A 20961-nucleotide genomic window follows, 5' to 3' on the forward strand; every position below is an offset into this window, starting at 1 on the left:
AAAAATTTTGTTCAATAATAAATTCATTCAACATTTCTACATTGAATAATTTTTGTCTAACAAATTCTTCTCTTACAGATTTCTCAATTTGTTGATTTTCTTTTTTGGTAATTTTTTAAAAGAATGACATAAAAATCATGATGTGAAGATTGAAAAAGAATGTGAATGAGAAGAAGAGCAACAAGAAGTAATGTTTTATAGCAAATCATCATTACTTCTTATTGTATTTCTATGTTTTGTTTATGTGGAAAGTCAAACATACCATAAAGGGGAAGTGTGCGGTGCTGGCCATTCATGCCCTTTAGATTGTGTCACCTACCCTGGTCAATTTTACTGTGTTTGCCGTCAAGCTCATATTGCCCCGGGTCCAGGCTTAACATGGAAAGAGAATTTCACAGATTGTACCAATGATTACAGTCCGTATGGTATTCATCCTTATGAGTCAGGAGCAGTTGTTGGATTTCCATTTTTCGATTATGAGAGGCTTCCCAATGAAATGTTTACCAGTAATAACGTAAGTCGAATTTTTAATACAGAGAACTTTCTCTCTCTCTAATAGCGCTCCGCAACGCTTACGTCATAATTATTACTTTTCACTTTTTTTGACATTTGTACGAGTTGCAATCCCACAATTCAATGCGGCTTAATCAAAGATACGTGCAAGTTGTTATATATCTTTTGTCAAATGATGTAATTAACGTACAAAACAGATTAACGCAAAGGTTGATGGGATTGGAACTCGTACAAACACATCGAGAGTAATGATTATGTCAAAAAATAAAATCTATTTTTAGATTCAGCGCGGTGCGCTATTTGAAATTGTATTTGATCTTTCTATAGTTCGAACTATACTTCCCGATTAAGAGGAAACCCTCGTAAAGTACTTTTTATAATTCGAACAAATTAGACTTCCCGTTGGACCTTGAATAAACGAGAGTTAACTGTATGATTGTCATAGCTTCATGGGCCCGTCAACGGTGGGGTCGGGGGGTCCATCGCCCCCCCCTACTTTTTGGTAAACCATGTCATACGTTTTTAAGAGTTACTATTTTAAGCTGGAGACCAAATCAAACCACAAAAACTATTATTCTCCCCTAATACACAGGAAAAAATTTTCGATTTCCAAGGTTGGAAATTCAATACTTTTGGGTTGGAAATTTTGGTTTTATAATTGAAGGTTGGAAATTTGAGCGATTACCTTAAGCTGATTTGGAAAACGTAAATTACCCATAGGTTTTGTAGAATAAACCAATGCCCTTGAAAAATCAAGTGAAAAAAACCCATGTAGAAATGACAATTTTCCAAGGCTGGTTGGAAAACATGACTTTTTGGGTGGGAAATTTTTATTTTCCAAACAGTTTGGGAATCGAAAAAAAAGGTCAAAAATCGATGTGAAAATACATATTTTAGTAAATTTGATACCTCAAGTTGAAAAACTAGACTTTTTGGGTCGGAAATTTGTGTTTCTCCCAAACAGTTTGGAAATCGTTAAAAATCCATGTGGAAATTACATTTTTCTGAGATTGAGACCCTTTCTTGGAAATTTAGACTTTTTGGGTTGGAAATTTGTGTTTCTCCAAACAGTTTGGAAAACGTTAAAAATCCATGTGGAAATTACATTTTTGTGAAATTGAAACTCTTTCGATTGGAAAACTAGACTTTTTGGGTTGGAAATTTGTGTTTTTCCAAACAGTTTGGAAAACGTTAAAAATCCATGTGGAAAATACATTTTTGTGAAATTGAAACTCTTTCGATTGGAAAACTAGACTTTTTGGGTTGGAAATTTGTGTTTTTCAAAACATTTGGAAAACGTTAAAAATCCATGTGGAAATTACATTTTTCTAACCATTTTCTGCGCATGTCCTTGGGAAAACCACAAGCGATTTTTCGCTCAAAACTGTTTTGATGTATAGCTAACCTAGATATTAGGTTATAATGTGAGCAGTCAAGCTGTAAGTTTCCGTCAGGTGAGGCGTCTCTTCGGAGCGGCCTCGGTCAATCGCAGTGAGTTCGCACAGTGAAGCACATAGGGTACTTGTGTCATAGTTTCAAATAGCGCCCTGCTGAGCTGTGTGAGTGATCTAAGATCAACCACGTATCTGTGCGAACAATAACGAGAGATTGACCGGGAGCCATCGAGCCTAGGCTAGCGAGTGACTGTTCACAAAAACAAAAACCTTGTTAAGATCTCTTTCCACATCTCTGCCATCACTTTTTGGATTTTGGCTTTTTTCAACGTGAATTTTAAAAAATTCCAACCTTGTTAAATTTGGATTTTGGCTTTTTTCAACGTGAATTTTAAAAAATTCCAACCTTGTTAAATTTGGATTTTGGCTTTTTTCAACCTGGATTTACGAAAATTCCAAGCCATGGAAAATGCAAAATTTTCAACCTTGGAGAATGTCCCACATTTTCAGGTTGGATTTTCCATTGGATTTTATCTTTTTTCCAACTAAGAAAACTTGAAATTTCCAACCTTGGAAATCGAAAATTTTTTCCAGTGATAGATTGTTTTGAAGATATAAAAAGTGAAAAATTTTCTTTGTCGCCCAACCATGGTGGGCGACATTTTTTTCCAAAATGTTGACCCCCATATGTTGGCCCCCTTAATCAAAATGGCTTGCCGGGGCCCACGAGGTTGTTTTATCATACTGTCACTATACCAATTGAACAAAAATTCAAAGGAGCTTATTTTAACAGAACTAATTACCTCGATGTGATGGTATTGAAGCGGTATATTTTGCGGGACTTATTCGCACTGTCGACCCTCAACTTTCAAAGGTTTTCAAATTTTTGAAACCTTAAGTGATACAAAAATTATTGTAACTGCACTTTAAATTCTTATTTCCTATTACTGGTTTTCTGTCTACAGTTTCATCACTCAAATTTCAGAGCCATTTCATTCGTTCTCGTTCTTAAAGTTCTTAAAGAATCTTGTAAATAATGATACTTTATCATGCTAAAATCAGTTTAAACTAATTTTAGTCTTAAACATTTTCTCAGGTTTATCAAGATTTTTTACCTCGTAATGCTCGTTTGAATGCCAATGAGAACAACAAAGGTTCCTGGTGTGCTCCTGGTGATTCTACTGAATCGTGGCTCATGGTTGATCTTGGTAATGTTTCAACCATATCTGCAGTAGGTTCCCAAGGAAGAGCTGGCGTCAGCGTTGTCTTTGCTGCCAAGACATACAAGTTACAATGGAGTACAGATAATGTGACCTGGCATTATTTGGAAGACTCTGGTTCACCAAACATTTTCCCAGGCAATGAAGACGGAGATACGATTGTTTACAACTTCATTGTTCCGCATTTGAAAGCGCGTTATTTGAAGTTTATACCGATTGAATACAACAATCTGAAGTGTATGAGGTAACAGTTTTATTCTTATATGAATAATTGTATAGTAAGTCAATTATATTTTAATTAAAACACATGGGATTAAAAATTCGGACAAAAATCGTCCCTGATGAGAATTACTACGATAGTATAAAACTTACCGGATTTCTGTGCTAAAAATAAGGAAGTTGAAATTCTCACTCAATTAAATGACAAGAGGTTTTCCTTCCCTATTTGCTTTTAGAAAAATCAGTTATCAAAATAACTAAACAATTCTTACTTCTTTAATGGGATTAATTTTCGCGGGGATTACATTTCGCGGATTTCGTCGATTTGGAAATTTGAAAAGGTCTTATCCGCGAAATTCTTTTAATTAAATTTCAGAAAATGTCCTAAGACCACTTTTATCATGTTTACCGCCATCAAAGAAGCGCTAATAGTGTGTATTTCACAACCAACATGCATAGTAAACCACTCAAAAAAAATTAAAAAGTCTCTGAAATTACCAGTGTTCAAAACACTGGCGTAAATCTTAAAGTTTCACTTTTTCACTTTTTCTTGCCTTTTTAACCTTTTTTGTCCGCTGACGTTTTGACGTTTTGATGCTCCTTATTAAACTAGGTATACTATGTATCCTATGTGCTCTTATCTTTTCATTGATAGAGTCGGAGTGCTTGGTTGGAAGAATGTGAATGAATGTGAGAACGGTTGGAACAGATGTGATCCATTGGCCAAATGTACGGATACTGTGGATTCTTATTATTGCACATGTCCAGTTGGTTATCACGATGCTTTGTACAACGGTTTCTTTTGTGTGCAAATCAACGAGTGTATCGAAAGAAGACCTAGTTATAAACATAATTGTAGCCATCTTGCAACCTGTACTGATTATGATGGTGGCTTCAATTGTGACTGCAATCCAGGTTTGTATTTTACCTTTCGTTTATATTTTTCATAAATTTGAGTAAGGCGAATAGTATTCGGTCAATCTTTAGAATCCTTAGCATCTTTCGTGAGACGCAACCGCATGTGACTGGTTCAAAAGTATATATGATTTTAAGACTTTTTGAAAGGGGGCCCGCAAATTAGGCCTTGCTGTAGGCAAAACTCCTAACCAAGATAGATAGGTGGAAAGTTGACAATTTTTCAAAGTCGAACTAAAAGAAAATGATTGGATACAAAAAAAAAGTATACTACAACAAATCAACAAAATTCTTTCAGATGGAGTATGATTGACATCAAATTTTGTCTGACAGATTTCAGATAATTTTAAAGCTTTCAGGGTGTTTGAGTACAAGACTCAGTATACTTTTTTTTCTCAGAAAGTCATGCTCTATCCTATTTTCCAGTTTTGTAAAAAAAGATAATTCTAAATTGAAAATTTTGCATATATGATGAGAATAACTGGAAGTATATCGTACCCCCTTTTTGTTTTGAGTTGTTATCGATCTTGTTCGGTTGGCCAGAGAACTCCATTGTTATTAGAATTTGTCAATAATTTCCGCATTATCCGTTCAGGTTTTCGTGGTGATGGTTATTACTGCGAAGATGCTATTGAATGTGAGATGACACCACCTGCAAATCCTGGGTATTGGTGCAAACCACTTGCTGATTGTATCAACACTTTTGGCAGTTACGAATGCAGATGCAAACTTGGATACGACGGTCAGTAGTTTGTGCAGTTTGTCAACATCGAGAATCGGCATGACTGACACTGAAATTTTTTTCAATTACGAACTGATTTTAGAGGGGCTTAAAAGGGTTAAAACCCGTACGTCTTTCACGCTTTTATCTCTCATTGTTACCAAACTAATTTCTCTGGATAACTGTTTCTTCTAGTTAGGATGAACGAAGCAAGGAAAGGGTTGAGGAACAAAAAGTAAATAAACCAGCCGAGGCTGGAAGGTCAGCCAATAGAGCTTAGCTAGATAGCTTTAATAAGTGGGTTAACAGATGTAAGAGATGCACTGAAACAGAGTAGACTAAATATGTTGAATTGTACAAAATGTGAAACATTTGATAACTTGATTTAAAATTATGTAAAACAAGCCTGAGAGCTCCTCCAGCCCCTCCCCCCCCCCACGAGAAGCTCAAAGTATACTTCTCTTTAGCATTGTCCCTATAGTACGTACGCAAAGATTTTCCAAATATTTGACACCCCCTCCCCCTTGTACGCAGAGAACAATAGAAATGATTTTGTTTAAACAATAGATGTACGCTTTTGCTAAACCCCCTCTCCTCCCTTCACTGTGTACGTACTATATAAATGGCCCCTCCAGTCTGGGTAAATAAATTTTGTAGTTTAGTACCCTCAAGTTACACAACATGCACACAACCATCTGAAGACTTTGCTGGTCGCAAATGATAATCGAAAGCAAAACTTAAAATTCATAACTATGCGGGGAAGCTCATTTTCCCCCCGTTTTGCTTTAAACTCGCTTTTGATTGGTCTATGAATTTGGGCGATTGATTTACCGCCTTGGCGGAATAAACACACAACCATAATAAATAAATTCAACAGGGCAGCGGTGTAGCAATTAATTTCAACTGGGAGTCCTCTCTTCTGTGCCAAGCACTGGCAGTGTTTTTTAAACTTTAAAACAATGTTAAATGAAGACCAGATTGATCTGTTTGTTATGGCTGTTCAATTTGTGACGAGAGTGTGCATGTTGTGTAACTTGACGGCAGCCCGCTTTCTGCAAGTCTGATAAGAGATATCTATAAACTGTTATCGCCATTCATTCCATTCCATCATTCAGTCAAAATGTGCGCCAAGGTTAGAAAAGGTTAGAAAAACACAATCTGCGTCCGGAACTACGTGAAAAATAGTTTGATCAATTTCAACAAGAACTGTATATATTAATATTAATATAATTGATCAAATTCCAAAGACCATTTGTCATAATTTTGCAGTCCAATAATAGGAGATTGTGATGTGTCATCATTTGGTTCCCGTCATCTGATTTACGGTCAGCAGGTAGAGCTGGAGAGTCGGAAAGCTTTTCCGCTGCTTTGCTGGATTTCCACTGTCGACCTCTGCACGCTCTGTGTTTAAAAGTTTTCAAATCGAAGTAGAGAGTCGCATGCTAATGGAGAGTAAACCGAAAACACCAGTTCCACGGTTTCTCAATTTTAAAATTCGGATCAGTCCACACGAATTCCCTTTCAACAAGATGTATAGCTGCTTCTTAACAGAAAAATATTTTCGACTGACCGGCCGAACGACTCCCACTTTTTAAAGTAGAAATGACGGGAACCAAACAGTTTTTTGCGATTCGCCTTTATCACAAACACGTCCAAGTCTAAAAAAGCACGATTGCATCCAGTCTTTATATCAAATTTATACAGTAGCTGTACTTTTGTAAACTTTATCAAATTCCAATAACATTATAACACCATCAATTCCCCTAGAGGCAAACAAGAAAAATATGTTTTATTGCAAAAAACTATTTAAAAAGCAGCAATAAAAAAGTATCGAAAAATTCAACATAAACAAAAACTTGAGCAAACGGCTTTAAACCTTCAAAGGATGTAGAAAAAGAAGCCCCTTGATGAAAATCATGTGTTTGATTTGCCGAGTTAAAAAAATAAATGACAGAAATTGAAGCTTGCAACAGATTTACACTGGAAATACTTTGGTACAACCCGGGGGGGGGGTACTTAGGCAAAAATAGGTGCTGGGTATGTGCGGACGGTAAGGGTCGGGTTTTTCACCTTTCAAAGTCTCTCTAAGGGTTACAAAAATCAGGAAATTTCAAAGTAGTCTCTCTAAGGGTGGGAAAAATCACGATTTTTAGAAAAAAAATTTGATTTTGAGAGAAAAAATTACAAAAAAGTCTCACTAAGTGTAGGAAACTTTTGAAAATCAGAGAAAATTTTTCGAAAAAGTCTCTCTAAGGGTCACTTTTTCACTAAAATTTGGTCTCTCTAAGGGTCGGTTTTCGGAGGTCCCGTCCGCACATACCCCTCATTCACCAACCCTAGTAACGCTAAAAGTACCCAAAAAGTTAACCCGATCGGAAGAAAGTTTAGTAATCAAAGTGAGATCGGAAAATCGGATTTTTTTTTTGCCGTCTTATGGAGGAACTGGAAAATTTTTACCTATTTGAATGCTCAGCTTAGGCTGACCAATTATACTACCTTAAGGGAACTTTTTTTGGTGAGAACTTATTTTGGCGAATCAACGATTTTTTTAATTTCGGCAATAGAACTTAATTTGGCGAATGACAGCGTAAATCTGTTCTATTTTGCCTTATTTCAAGCTTTTATTTTTGTGAGCTCAAAAGTTATTTAGGCCAAATACCAAAATTTTTAATTTTGGCGAGAACTTATTTTGGCAAACCAACGTTGTTTTTTTTATTTTGGCTTGAACTTAATTTGGCGAATGACCTAAAAAATTAATTTTGGTGGGAACTAAATTTGGCGAATTTCGAGTTCGCTCGCCAACTTCGCCAAAATTAGTTCCTCGCCAAAATAAGATTCCTTAAGGTAAATTTAATTGGGTGGCCAGCCTACATTATTTACCTCTTGCTTCCGTAGGCAATCCGGATGATTGCCAGGACGTCAACGAATGTAAGAAGATCAACAACTGTTCGCCAGAAGCCAAATGTGAAAACACCATTGGTAGTTATGTTTGTAATTGCCGTACTGGATATGCTGGTGAGTCTATTCATTACAATAATATTCTAGATCATGATCTGTTAGTTTCCTCTAGAAGAAGGGAGAAAGTTATCAGTAATAAGATGCCGGGCATGATGTAGGCTGCACGCATCCCCTCTGATATGATTTGATATAGGGGATGCGTATCGTCTAAAATATGTCTGTCCAAACTTACCCCCATCTTTCCTTTTTTCTTTTTTGATTATGCGGCATAGCAATACAATGACTTCTTTTTTTACTTTGTTCAATGAATGAAAATTGATAATTATGAAAACACCAGCACAATGACTTAATTTTTTTCTTTCTTTGATTGGATGTGAAGAAATAATTTAAATTTATGCAAAATTTACCCCAAATTTGAGGTAACTCTCGGACGAGAATTTCATACACGATACGCATCCCCTATAACAAAATAAATTCTGGGGATGCGCGCAGCCTAGGCATGATGCTGTCTGTGCTGTGGTGATAGAACACCAAAAGAATTGAGCTCACCTTTCATTCAACAATCATATTGCGAAATATTTGTATTTGGTATCAATTTCAGGTAGTGGTTTCTATTGTTCGGACATTGATGAATGCGAGAATGACCCATGTCATGAACAAGCAGTTTGTGGAAATACGCCGGGAAGTTACTCCTGTATTTGCAAGACCGGGTTTAGAGGTAGTGGAAGATGGTGCGAAGATATCAATGAATGCGCTGAAAGCAATAATTGTAAAACTGGTAAGTTGTTTTGCTTCTTTTATTAAATTACTCGCTCGATAGACCTTACCAGATCTAGAGAACTCGACACCGTGTGCTCTAGGCTGAATAGAAAACCTGATGGTTTTGCAAAAAGATTTTGAGCACTCATATTCGTAAACCAATACCTTAAGGGAACTTATTTTGGCGAATGACAGCGTAAATCTGTTCTATTTTGCCTTATTTTGAGCAATTTTGATGAATTTCAAGGGTTATTTAGGCAAGGAAACAAAAAATCTAATTCTGGCGGGAACTTATTTTGGTGAGTGAGCAAAATATTTAATTTTGACGGGAACTAATTAAACTTAATTAGAAAGAAAATATTAGGTACTCGAACTAGTCATTCGGAATGTATATTGTCGTGTTTTTTACGTTTGTAGGTGAGCGTTGTGTGAATTATGACGGGGGTTACAATTGCATTTGTCCAAAAATCATGCCTGCACAACGTCCTTATCTTGGAACGGAGAGAGATATCTTGGACAAGGTTATCATGAATTTGCGTAATGGATCCAGTGAAGATTGGAGACATCCGTTGGACTATCACGCGCACATTGTGCGGACCATTTATCAGCTGGTCAATCGCACTTACACCTACCATTTTAAAGAAGTGACACACTCTTTTTTCTATACGTTCACTGCTGGAAATCATACTTCAATCGAGCTATACGACATTCGATGCAGCGATTTGGCCAATGTATCTTTCCCCAATATGTGTCACAACATGTATGAGAAAACAGTGTTCAAACAATTCACCGATGTCGTTGATATGTGGCTCATTGAAAAAGCAGAAGAACCCTTTGAAAATTGGGCAACTCCGCCACCGCCCACCCCGCCCCAGGCTGAAGAGGCTGACCCAACCAGCACATCCACCACCACCACTTCAACGCCCATTCCCACCGGTATTTGGAACATCAATGGTACAAATGTTACTTACGATATCACTACAACTCTTCCACCACCATATCGCCAATGCGGTGGCTATTTTAATGATACGAACGGCGGCACTATCGTTTCACCAGGTAATGATTAATCTCCTCTTTTTTCAACAGTACTTTTTATTGCTCTATTACAAAGTGTTGCAGTAAAAAAATTTTATCGGTTCGCTATGGCCTAGAGAATTTGTAACGGAAGGTAAATAAGGTACGTCGCTGATCAAAGCATCTCGACGGCAGCTACGCGTTTTCAACGTGACACAACTTAAATATTTTTTGTTTGCAGGTTATTTCACTCAGAGAAAGTATCCAGCGAACGCATATTGCGTTTGGATCTTAGAAGCACCAGAAGATCACAGTGTTTATGTCAAGTTCGAACATTTCGAAATGGAAGAATCTAAGAAATGTTTCTATGATAATGTAGAGATCAGGGATGAATCAGAGACAGGAGAATTCAAAGCAAGGTATGTAGTTGTTTCTATCTCATAGAACTCTTTGGAGCCTACAATACTGGCCAAAAGTAATGGAACTCCTCACTTTTTTGGTATGAATTCACAAGTTCCCCCTATACCCCTCTTATACAATGTTGAATTTCAGTCCAACTTGACTCAGCAACATTGTAGAGAGGGGGAGGGGAAGAGGAGCCATAAAAACAGTAGAATAGGTGGAATTCCATTTACATTTCGCCAGGATTGTATATCAGGGGGGATCGGGTTCAATAATCCGAAATGATAAGCCGTCGTCGAACATAGAGGTCGTCGTCGCCGCGCATAGAGGCTGTGGTCGGACATAGAGGTCGTCACCGGACATAGAGGTCGTGGTCGGACATAGAAGTCGTCGTCGTTCATAGAGGTCTCAGCCCAATTTTTTTCGGTCTTTATTTTATAAGTTCTGGTCCGGAAATTTGACAACACAGTCTTCAAAATAACACCTTATCGTATTTGTGTATAGCAAAGTCACGGCAGAACGTCATCTTCTTCGATAACATAGAGGTCTTGGCCGGACATAGAGGTCGTCGTCGAACATAGAGGTCTTGGCCGGACATAGAGGTCTTGGCCGGACATAAAGGTCGTCGTCGAACATAGAGGTCTTGGCCGGACATAGAGGTCGTCGTCGAACATAGAATTCGCCGGGGCGGTTCGCATCAACGAAGGCGGTTTATCTGGCGGGGTGGTTCTTGCTCAGGGTGGTTTTTGCGAAGCGAATATACATGAGCGAAGCAGTTTTGCTATCGTGTGCATGTACCTTTAAATTCTATATACCAGGGGAGCGCCAAGGAAAACTTGATGTGCGTTTTCTACGGTACCGAAAACATCATTTCGATCCCTCAGGCGGCACTTTCTCATACATTTCTATCCGTCGCTTCCGTAAATTTGGAACAATTGGTTTTTAGTGTAGAGGATGTATACCAGATCTAAATAGTTACGGAGATAATCTTCGGGCGAGTTTCTGTTATGATTATCTCTCTAATGTTTAAATTAAGAAATTTAAAGAAGAGATCGGAAAATCAGCGCGGGCTGGAAGCGTCCAAGAAGCGTTCAAACGCTATAAATTTATAAGCCAATCGCCAAAATTAATTCTCGCCAAATTTAATTTTCTTTCACACTAGTCTCTATTTCTTTTAAAAAATGCTATTTTCATCATTTTTCAGCTAAAATATTGAACAAATAATATGCAGCTCGCCGAAATTGATTTTCGCCAAACTTAGAAATCTTATTAAATCGCCAAAATGAATTCCGCCAAATTGCACCTAAATTCATTCGCCAAAATTTCTTCTCTTAAGGTATCTTTATTTAAGAACGTCAAAAAGTTTTGTAAGTTTTTTACGTTTAAACTTTATTTTTAGCAAGTGTAAACCTTTTCTTATGTTAGTTACTGTCACAAGAAGAAATTGTTTTACTGTTTTAGACATCAAATTTTTGTCCAATTCATCATCATTTGCATGTGTATTTTACAAACTGGTCCTAATTTGCTTAGCCTTAGATTTTACGTCTCAGGACTGAAAATTACTTTTGACTTATTAAAATTAAAACTTATTAAAAGGTACAATAGTTTCGGAAAATTTTACAAACTGGTCCGTTTAGTACTAAATACCACCTAGAACCGTTTTTCGGTATATTTTGCCTTAATTTAAATTTAAACTGAATTTCCAGGGTGCTTTCCTATTTCAACAAATAGGAAATAGGTGGCTGAACTAAAATTTTGTAAATCAACTTATTGGCAAGCCCAGGAAAAACAGCGGATTGATCTAGAAAAATACTTGCGGTACACATTTTTTATAAGCAACCGGGCTGCTAAGGGCTCAGGCCTCAAAATGGCCCAAAAAAAATAAGTAATTTGCTTATCAGGGGGGATCGGGTTCAATAATCCGAAATGATAAGCCGTCGTCGAACATAGAGGTCGTCGTCGCCGCGCATAGAGGCCGTGGTCGGACATAGAGGTCGTCGCCGGACATAGAGGTCGTGGTCGGACATAGAAGTCGTCGTCGTTCATAGAGGTCTCAGCCCAATTTTTTTCGGTCTTTATTTTATAAGTTCTGGTCTGGAAATTTGACAACACAGTCTTCAAAATAACACCTTATCGTATTTGTGTATAGCAAAGTCACGGCAGAACGTCGTCTTCTTCGATAACATAGAGTCTTGGCCGGAAGAGGTCGTCGTAAAACATAGAGGCCGGGACATAGAGGTCGTCGTAGAGGTTCTTGGCCGGACATAGAGGTCTTGGCCGGCCATAGAGGTTTGGGCCTCGAGGTCGTCGAACATAGAGGTCTTGGCCGGACATAGAGGTCTTGGCCGGACATAGAGGTCGTCGTCGAACATAGAGGTCTTGGCCGGACATAGAGGCCGTCGTCGAACATAGAGGTCTTGGCCGGACATAGAAGTCACCGTCGAACAACGGGATCATTAGCCTGGAGGTCACTTAGAGCTTTTTGATAGACTGGATGACGCAGATAAGTGGCCATTCTGATTTTTATTCTGCCCAGCCAGACTCTAAAGTCGTCTGGAAGATTTCAGATGTTTTGGAAATTAATCAATGATCAATGAATGGGGTGATGATTTTTTTTTCAATATAAGTCATTGTAGGCATTTCTGTTGGTTCTTCGCTTCGTTTTTAGCCAAACAAGCTCGACGCTCGCTAATGCTTCTTACTCGATGTCTTGAAATTGCCATCGAGCGCGAAATAAGAAGCAAGCGAGCGTCGAGCTTGCTTGGCTACTTCGTTTTCAACTCTAAAAAGTTTTTTTGTTATTTTGAAATTTTGGTCAAAATGGCGTTTGCGTCAATATCATTTTTCGCTAAGGATTTTTCGAAATCCAGGAGGGCAAAAGATTTTCAAACTTAAAATAGTTGAAAAGCACAATTTTGAATTTTTCGACAATTTTTCAATTTAAATGGACAGTAAAGGCATCTTTCGAATGTTTGCAAGGCTCTCTTCTAAAATTGTGCCCGATTTTTTTTTATTGCTGAGGAAAAAAAGTTGCTACATGCTAGTTTGGATTTGAGGCGTCAGGATTGCTAAGCAAATTGCTTAATTTTTTTGGGCCATTTTGAGGCCTGAGCCCTTAGCAACCCGGTTGCTTATAAAAAATGTGTACCGCAAGTATTTTTCTAGATCAATCCGCTGTTTTTCCTGGGCTTACCAATAAGTTGATTTAAAAATTTCAGTTCAGCCACCTATTTCCTATTTGTTGAAATAGGAAAGCACCCTGGAAATTCAGTTTAAATTTAAATTAAGGCAAAATATACCGAAAAACGGTTCTAGGTGATATTTAGTACTAAACGGACCAGTTTGTAAAATTTTCCGAAACTATTGTACCTTTTAATAAGTTTTAATTTTCAAAAGTAATTTTCAGTCCTGAGACGTAAAATCTAAGGCTAAGCAAATTAGGACCAGTTTGTAAAATACACATGCAAATGATGATGAATTGGACAAAAATTTGATGTCTAAAACAGTAAAACAATTTCTTCTTGTGACATAACAGTAACTAACATAAGAAAAGGTTTACACTTGCTAAAAATAAAGTTTAAACGTAAAAAACTTTGAAAGGTTGAGAACATATCTAAAGGCTTTAACAAAACTTTTTGACGTTCTTAAATAAAGATACCTTAAGAGAAGAAATTTTGGCGAATGAATTTAGGTGCAATTTGGCGGAATTCATTTTGGCGATTTAATAAGATTTCTAAGTTTGGCGAAAATCAATTTCGGCGAGCTGCATATTATTTGTTCAATATTTTAGCTGAAAAATGATGAAATAGCGTACCGTACCGTAGAAAACGCACATCAAGTTTTCCTTGGCACTCCCCTGGCTCATGTATATTCGCTTCGCAAAAACCACCCTGAGCAAGAACCACCCCGCCAGATAAACCGCCTTCGTTGATGCGAACCGCCCCGGCGAATTCTATGTTCGACGATGACCTCTATGTCACTATGTCCGGCCAAGACCTCTATGTTCGGCCAAGACCTCTATGTCCGGCCAAGACCTCTATGTCCGGCCAAGACCTCTATGTTCGACGACGACCTCTATGTCCGGCCAAGACCTCTATGTCCGGCCAAGACCTCTATGTCCGGCCAAGACCTCTATGTNTTTTTTCTATACGTTCACTGCTGGAAATCATACTTCAATCGAGCTATACGACATTCGATGCAGCGATATCGCCAATGTATCTTTCCCCAATATGTGTCACAACATGTATGAGAAAACAGTGTTCAAACAATTCACCGATGTCGTTGATATGTGGCTCATTGAAAAAGCAGAAGAACCCTTTGAAAATTGGGCAACTCCGCCACCGCCCACCCCGCCCCAGGCTGAAGAGGCTGGCCCAACCAGCACATCCACCACCACCACTTCAACGCCCATTCCCACCGGTATTTGGAACATCAATGGTACAAATGTTACTTTCGATATCACTACAACTCTTCCACCACCATATCGCCAATGCGGTGGCTATTTTAATGATACGAACGGTGGCACTATCGTTTCACCAGGTAATATTTAATAATCTCCTCTTATTTCAACAGTACTTTTTATTGCTCTATTAAAAAGTGTTGCAGTAAAAAGTTATCATCGATTTGTTATGGCCTAGAGAATTCCCAAAAAGGTCCTTTACCCCTTTTTCTAACGGAAGGTAAACAAGGTACGGCGCTGATCAAAGCGACTCGACGGTAGCTACGCGTTTTCAACGTGACACAACTTAAAATAATTTTTGTTTGCAGGTTATTTCACTCAGAGAAAGTATCCAGCAAACGCGTATTGCGTTTGGATCTTAGAAGCACCAGAAGATCACAGTGTTTATGTCAAGTTCGAACATTTCGAAATGGAAGAATCTAAGAAATGTTTCTATGATAATGTAGAGATCAGGGATGAATCAGAGACAGGAGAATTCAAAGCAAGGTATGTAGTTGTTTCTATCTCATAGAACTCTTTGGAGCCTACAATACTGGCCAAAAGTAATGGAACTCCTCACTTTTTGGTATGAATTCACAAGTTCCCCCCTATACCCCTCTTATACAATGTTGAATTTCAGTCCAACTTGACTCAGCAACATTGTAGAGAGGGGGAGGGGAAGAGGAGCCATAAAAACAGTAGAATAGGTGGAATTCCATTTACATTTCGCCAGGATTGTAGTATCTTTTATTAATCATAGGAAAATCATGGGAAAAATTTAAATATAATAGCTGCATTCTTTTTTTTACAAATTCGTGATTTTCTTTAGATATTGTGGCGATGGAGTAGTCTACAAGCCTGCAGTTCGTTCAGGTCGCCGTAAACTAGCTATCATCTTTTTCTCTGATATGCAAACCGAAAAGCGTGGTTTCAGAGCTATTTGGAGGACACTTAAACCGCGCGTCTCCTTAGCTTGTGTGACGTACAATCAGATGAGTACCATGCCACATGCAAAAGCAATCAAATGGCAAGAAGAAATTGAAGAAGAGAAAGATAAATCACAATATGTACCCATCTCTCGCCTCTTGGCTTGTAAACAATATCCAAAGTGTAATCATGAACGGCCAGGTGACGTCATTTTCACGTTCGAACACATCCGAACTGATCGCAACGTCAAGAAATGTGTTCATTGGATGTTAGAAAAGATCGGGACTTCGTATGCTGAACGACCTTGTGATATCATTAAAACTAATAAAACTCATACTATCTGTTCGTGTTATTCATGGGGCATCGTTGCTGTGCTTGGTAAATTCGCAAGATGGAGTCCAGATGCTGTAACCACCTTATTCGAACTTGGCGCTAATTCGTTCCTGTCTGTTCTCTTCGTTATCTTGGCACTGCTTTTCACGCTTGTGTTTTTGTTCTTGAAAGATCAATGGGGTGCAGTCATCATGGAAGTTTTCACTATGAAAGAATATGATTCTGGTCGCATTATTCAAATGCACATCGTTTTCAACAATTTACTGACCGAGATTTGTTTCTCAATCATTACTTTCAATGTTACTCCTGGTCCAATCTCATGTTTTGTACTGGCTTTCCTCTTCTATTACCTTCTACAGACTGTTTTCTTCTGGCTCTTCATTTACACCTTGTTCCTGCAAGCTCGTGTTAGTGAAATCTTCGACAGCGAAAAATACAATTCGTACAAATTGTATATGTTCGTTGGATACGGGTTACCTTTCTTTGTTACTTTGACTTTGTCTGGATTGAATTTCACCACAGATGTTGAGGAGAAGGTCTGTTGGTTGTTGTTCAGTGGAAGTACTGTATGGGGATTCTCCGGTGTCATCGTCACTCTTGGTGTTGGCTCATTGACTATCCTCCTCATGACTATCTACCAAGCAAGAAACATGGAGAACGGAATCTTGTTACAAGAGAAATGCATACGTACACTCTTCACGCAATTTTTCGTGCTTCTAACCTCTGTCTTTGGTGCAATCGCGCTGCAAGATCGAAGCTTTTTAGCTGAATATTGTTTCTCGTTATGTAATCTGTTACAAGGTTTCTCAATCGCCATTATGTATTGCGTGTTGAGACGTGAGGATCCGATTATCAAGGCGAACCAGATCGGACCGTTACCAGATTGGGGTCAAGGAAATGATCAGAAATTTGAGGATTATCGTGCTGAGTTTAAAGATATGGGGAGCGATGCAGAGAGTAGTGAAGATGAAGATGAAGAGAAGGATAACGAAGGAGTGAATGAGGAGGAGAACGAAGAACAGAATGGAGATGAGAAGGAGCAACCAAAGAAGAAGAAATATAAACACGTTCGTGATGGAAGTGTCATCTTCTTGCAATTGAGAGATCCAGATGCGGATGAAGATGAAGGTAGGTCGATGAAGTGTTCTCGTGTCACTCCTTTGTTGTTTTCATGCTATAAATTTCGACTTGAATGCTTACCAAAGTACTGTATTTACCATAGGGCTATAGGAATCTATAAGATATTAAGTTTTATAACAGTAAAGAGACACCGTGTATTGTGATGGAGCATTATGGTATTTGTCAAAAACCAGTTTGAAATTTAAGAATTATTTCATAATAAGCTTATAAATGTACTAACAATATTTCTACAGGTGATGATTATGAACGTCCATACGAGACTCAGCCCATATTTTCAACGGCTCCAAAGAAAGAGGAGCAAAATATACCAACACAACCGACCATCATTGAGGAATCATCTGATGCACCCACAATGAATCGATTCTTCGTCAATCAAGGTTTTAGTGATGATGAGTCGGACCAAGAAATTGATTTCAGATTCGATGAAATTGGACAATCATAAGTTATTGGTAATTAGCCTACTGTGGGCGTTATTTTTGGACTTGATTTTATCCAAAAAATGTTCGGAAATGAGAACTGAAGGATACAAAGTTGGACAGATTGAAACAAATTAACGTTCGATATCTTACGTTTTGGTTTGATGAAATGACATCTTAAACCAGTTGTAACAATGCTTGACAGAGTTGATGATTACTTGATAAATTGGAATAGAAACACTGATCAGTGTAATCGATGAATGAATAAGATTTCTTCATACTTTTGAATGTGCAAAGGGAAATTTCCTGGTGCATTGAGTGAACATTTGAAAATATTATTTGATATTATCTGCACTGCACTTAACCAAAGTGGCTCATCAATACCTCATTTCAAACTTAGTTTTTTTTTATCTTTATAATGATTTTTATGAGTGAGGTCAAAGTTGCTATCATTTTCATTTTAATTTACCATATCAATAATTTTTTTAATGGGATGAAATTTAGTAAATGATGCGATGCCCCGTGATTTAGTGTTTTTTTCGGGTGAAACCTATCGGGGTACTACAGAGAGTGGTGAAATGAATACCGCCAAAACCGCCAAATATTCTTCCCGCCATCCGCCAAATTATATTTTCGCCAATTCTTTTTTCTTTTTATGTTCGATTTTTTACAATTTACCCCGATGTTTTTACCCTCTGATTTCAGATTTAAAAACCCGTCATCCACCAAATTAAATCCGCCAAATTCAATTCCCGCCAAAATTTCTTCCTTTAATGTATGTTGCTTGCTCATATCATAATTTGCACTCTTTCCCTTTTTAAGGGGTGGGGGGCTCGTAGAGGCTCTCAAAAATGCAGCAAAATGGGTTAGAGAGTGTGCTTTATCAAGGAAGGGGTAAGAAATGACGTAAAATTAGGATTAGGGATTGATTCTGACCACCAAATATGAAACTCCAACTTTGCTGAAATAATGGAAAATGAGTCTTTCGCCGGGGGTAGTCACGCTTTACAAAATGGAGAATAGTCACTCAGGGAGGGGCAGATTTATAAAGGGAAGGGGTACAGACCTATCTGCAAACGCTGCTATTATAGTTGAGTTATATTTCATAATTTTGTAAATAAGATTTTCGTTTTTTGATTTTATAAGCACAAAATATTTGTAGGAAAAAAGAAAGCACTTTAATATGAACAATTAAATTGAGCAGTTTGTTGAATAGCAACCAAATTCTTTAGCGATTTTATATATACAGTTGACGCTCTCTAATTCGACGTTCTGATATTCGATACACTCCATTATTCGATAGAATTTAAATTCCCGTCAACAAGAAACTCTTGTAAACAACGCTCCCTTATTCGACGAAAATCCAATTCCCCTTGAAGATCGAATTAGAGAGCGTCAACTGTATTAGCGAGGCTCTCGTAGGCTCTGATGAAGCGGATCGGGTGGAAAATCTTTCAAGAAGGAATAGCCCGGGAAGGATAAAACATGGCCTAGCTAGGTGGAAGACTTCGAAAAGGAACTTTCTAAATCATTTCAAAAAAGTTAAGAAACGTAAAAGGTTAGAATCAGAATCTTTGTTGAGAAAGTGCCTATTTCGGTATAACTTTATAACGCTTTGTTTAAATAGGGTGAACAACAGTGAGAAGGGTTTCTCACAACTTATCCTTCTGTATCAGAGTTGAATCACCGTTTCTAAACCTATTTGCATTGTGGGAAATTTTCCTCTGCGAGTTTACATTAAAACTTTCTTTTCTCTTCATCAATACAGATTTATCATACTATAAAAAATTGAAAAATATTTACCAATTTAACAAACAATCAAAACATTATATAGCAATTAACAATTTACAAATAACAATTCAAAGAAAGATTCTAAAATGCTGAAAGTTGAAGCGAAATCAGATCATGGGATGGCCGGTGCGTGGTGTATCGATACCTTTATGGCGAATGACGGCTGACCCATCCACATTCTCAATGCTGTAACTCCAATCTTTGAAAGCGTCATTTTGTAAGCTCTCGTGACAAGCATCTTCTACAAGCTTGGCCGGTATGTAACAAGGTGCATCTGGACCGTACTTACTCAGGGCCCTGTTGTACCTGGTAATTTAGAGATAATTAAATAGTTTAATTAAAACTTAGTTTAATTAAATTTTTGCTTTCTTGATCTGCCCGTTTTTCGAGTTTTTCAATTCGTAATCTTTTGATTTTTAACTGCTTTAATTTCTGTGAAATTTTAAGGGTTGTACCTAGAGATTAGTTTTGATAATTTACTACGATCCTCAGTGCTCAGTGAAAAGTACCCCTCAGTCCAGGCAACTTTTGTTATTTTGTTTAGCTAGATCAAATGTACTTAAATGAGTTACAGTAATATTTTCACTCCGTGAAGAGGCAACAAAAAGTCAGGAACATTCCATCAAAGCTGATATATGAGACCGACAACTAATCTATTCCCATAAAATTAAGTTTCAAATGAAAACCTTTTTTTCTAAACTTTCAGGTATGGGAAACTAGGAAGAAGGAAACGAGACTTACATTTGTTGAACGTGACCGAGAAGTTCGATGGGTACACCAAGTCGTCGTGCGAAATCATGCACCAGCTGATTGTCCTTGCAATGTAAATCCAGTGTAAAAGATGGATCATAAGTCCCTTGACAAATCATGGGAACTGCTGTTTCAAAAACAAAGCTGTTTCCAGTGGAAGCTCTAAAGGCGTCAAAAGTAGTTTTTTCATCCATCCCCGCGCGCTTGCAAATGATGAGAGCTTCAGCAGCTGCAATACAAATCATGGATGCGAAAGTGTTTGAAATGGCTTTCGGGATAAGGGCCGTACCAAGTGGTCCGGTAAATAACACATTGTGGTAGCTAGCATCAAGGATTGGTCTAATGTATTCAAAGACGTCTTTTTCACCAGCCACCAATGTTGTCATTTGTCCCTTCTTTAACGCCTCCAATCCACCCGTCACAGGGGATTCTAGTAAATGTCCACCCTTATCATTGACTAGTTGCGCAAAATTTTGCGTTTGTTCATAATCTGTCGTTGAATGGTCGATCCAGATTTTATGCTCCTTGATGCCTTGTAAAATGCCGTCTTCACCCTCAAAGGCGGATTTGATATGGGGTGGCTTAGGAAGGGCGGTTACTACTATATCAACATCTTCAACTAAGGCGCGTGGGTTGGGCGCTAAGGTGGCGTTGAAACTTTCACATTTTGAAGTATCGAGATCAAGAATGGAAGTGACGTTGAATTTGTGTTTTTGTAGATTCTTGATGACGGCGTTTCCGACTTGTCCCATGCCGATGATACCGACACGAAGTTCGTTGACTGGCCGGTCTGTACATAATCCTCTTTTGAAGGCTTTTTGAAGTAATAATGGTAATCTAGTTTGGCTGAACATATTTTCGAATTCTTTCAATCTACTATAATTAAAAGAAGTTAAAGAAAACAACATAAGACAAATTGTTTCAAACTCACTGGAATGATAGGCCAAGAAGATGTCTCTGTGCGAAAAATATTCTGTATTCATTACCATTAAAATCCTAAGAGCTTGGCAATTCCACCTGAAGTTTTTACCCGTACAAAAAACACCCATAT

General features: G+C 37.9%; 2 protein-coding genes across 2 annotated transcripts; one reads left to right on the plus strand and one right to left on the minus strand.

The window, feature by feature from the left end:
• Window positions 1-90: 90 nt before the first annotated feature.
• LOC136815138 (adhesion G protein-coupled receptor E2-like) lies at window positions 91-18556 on the plus strand. Its single transcript, XM_067071584.1, has 10 exons — window positions 91-514; window positions 3004-3371; window positions 4002-4261; window positions 4857-5003; window positions 7878-7997; window positions 8542-8718; window positions 9117-9755; window positions 14883-15060; window positions 15383-16941; window positions 17187-18556. Exons 1-10 carry the CDS (start codon window positions 191-193, stop codon window positions 17393-17395), a joined length of 3981 nt encoding a protein of 1326 aa, XP_066927685.1. The 5' UTR covers window positions 91-190; the 3' UTR covers window positions 17396-18556.
• A 544-nt stretch (window positions 18557-19100) lies between these two features.
• LOC136815140 (2-hydroxy-3-oxopropionate reductase-like) lies at window positions 19101-20819 on the minus strand. Its single transcript, XM_067071586.1, has 2 exons — window positions 19902-20819; window positions 19101-19466 (listed from the first exon to the last, which is right to left on the minus strand). The coding sequence occupies exons 1-2, from the start codon at window positions 20816-20818 to the stop codon at window positions 19268-19270; spliced, it is 1116 nt and encodes a 371-aa protein (XP_066927687.1). The 5' UTR covers window position 20819; the 3' UTR covers window positions 19101-19267.
• Between the last annotated feature and the right edge of the window lie 142 nt (window positions 20820-20961).

This window comes from Clytia hemisphaerica, unplaced genomic scaffold (assembly GCF_902728285.1).
Source record: "Clytia hemisphaerica strain Z4C2 unplaced genomic scaffold, Clytia hemisphaerica genome assembly, whole genome shotgun sequence".
Lineage (NCBI taxonomy): Eukaryota > Metazoa > Cnidaria > Hydrozoa > Leptothecata > Clytiidae > Clytia > Clytia hemisphaerica.

Excerpts from the sequence above, each read along its gene's own strand:
- LOC136815138 (XM_067071584.1), top strand. The coding sequence starts at position 191 with ATGTTTTATAGCAAATCATCATTACTTCTTATTGTATTTCTATGTTTT. Across the intron at positions 15,061-15,382 it reads ACAGGAGAATTCAAAGCAAG|ATATTGTGGCGATGGAGTAG; the intron begins GTATGTAGTTGT and ends GATTTTCTTTAG. Across the intron at positions 16,942-17,186 it reads AGATGCGGATGAAGATGAAG|GTGATGATTATGAACGTCCA; the intron begins GTAGGTCGATGA and ends ATATTTCTACAG.
- LOC136815140 (XM_067071586.1), bottom strand. The coding sequence starts at position 20,818 with ATGTTGTTTTCTTTAACTTCTTTTAATTATAGTAGATTGAAAGAATTC. Across the intron at positions 19,467-19,901 it reads CTCGGTCACGTTCAACAAAT|GTACAACAGGGCCCTGAGTA; the intron begins GTAAGTCTCGTT and ends CTAAATTACCAG.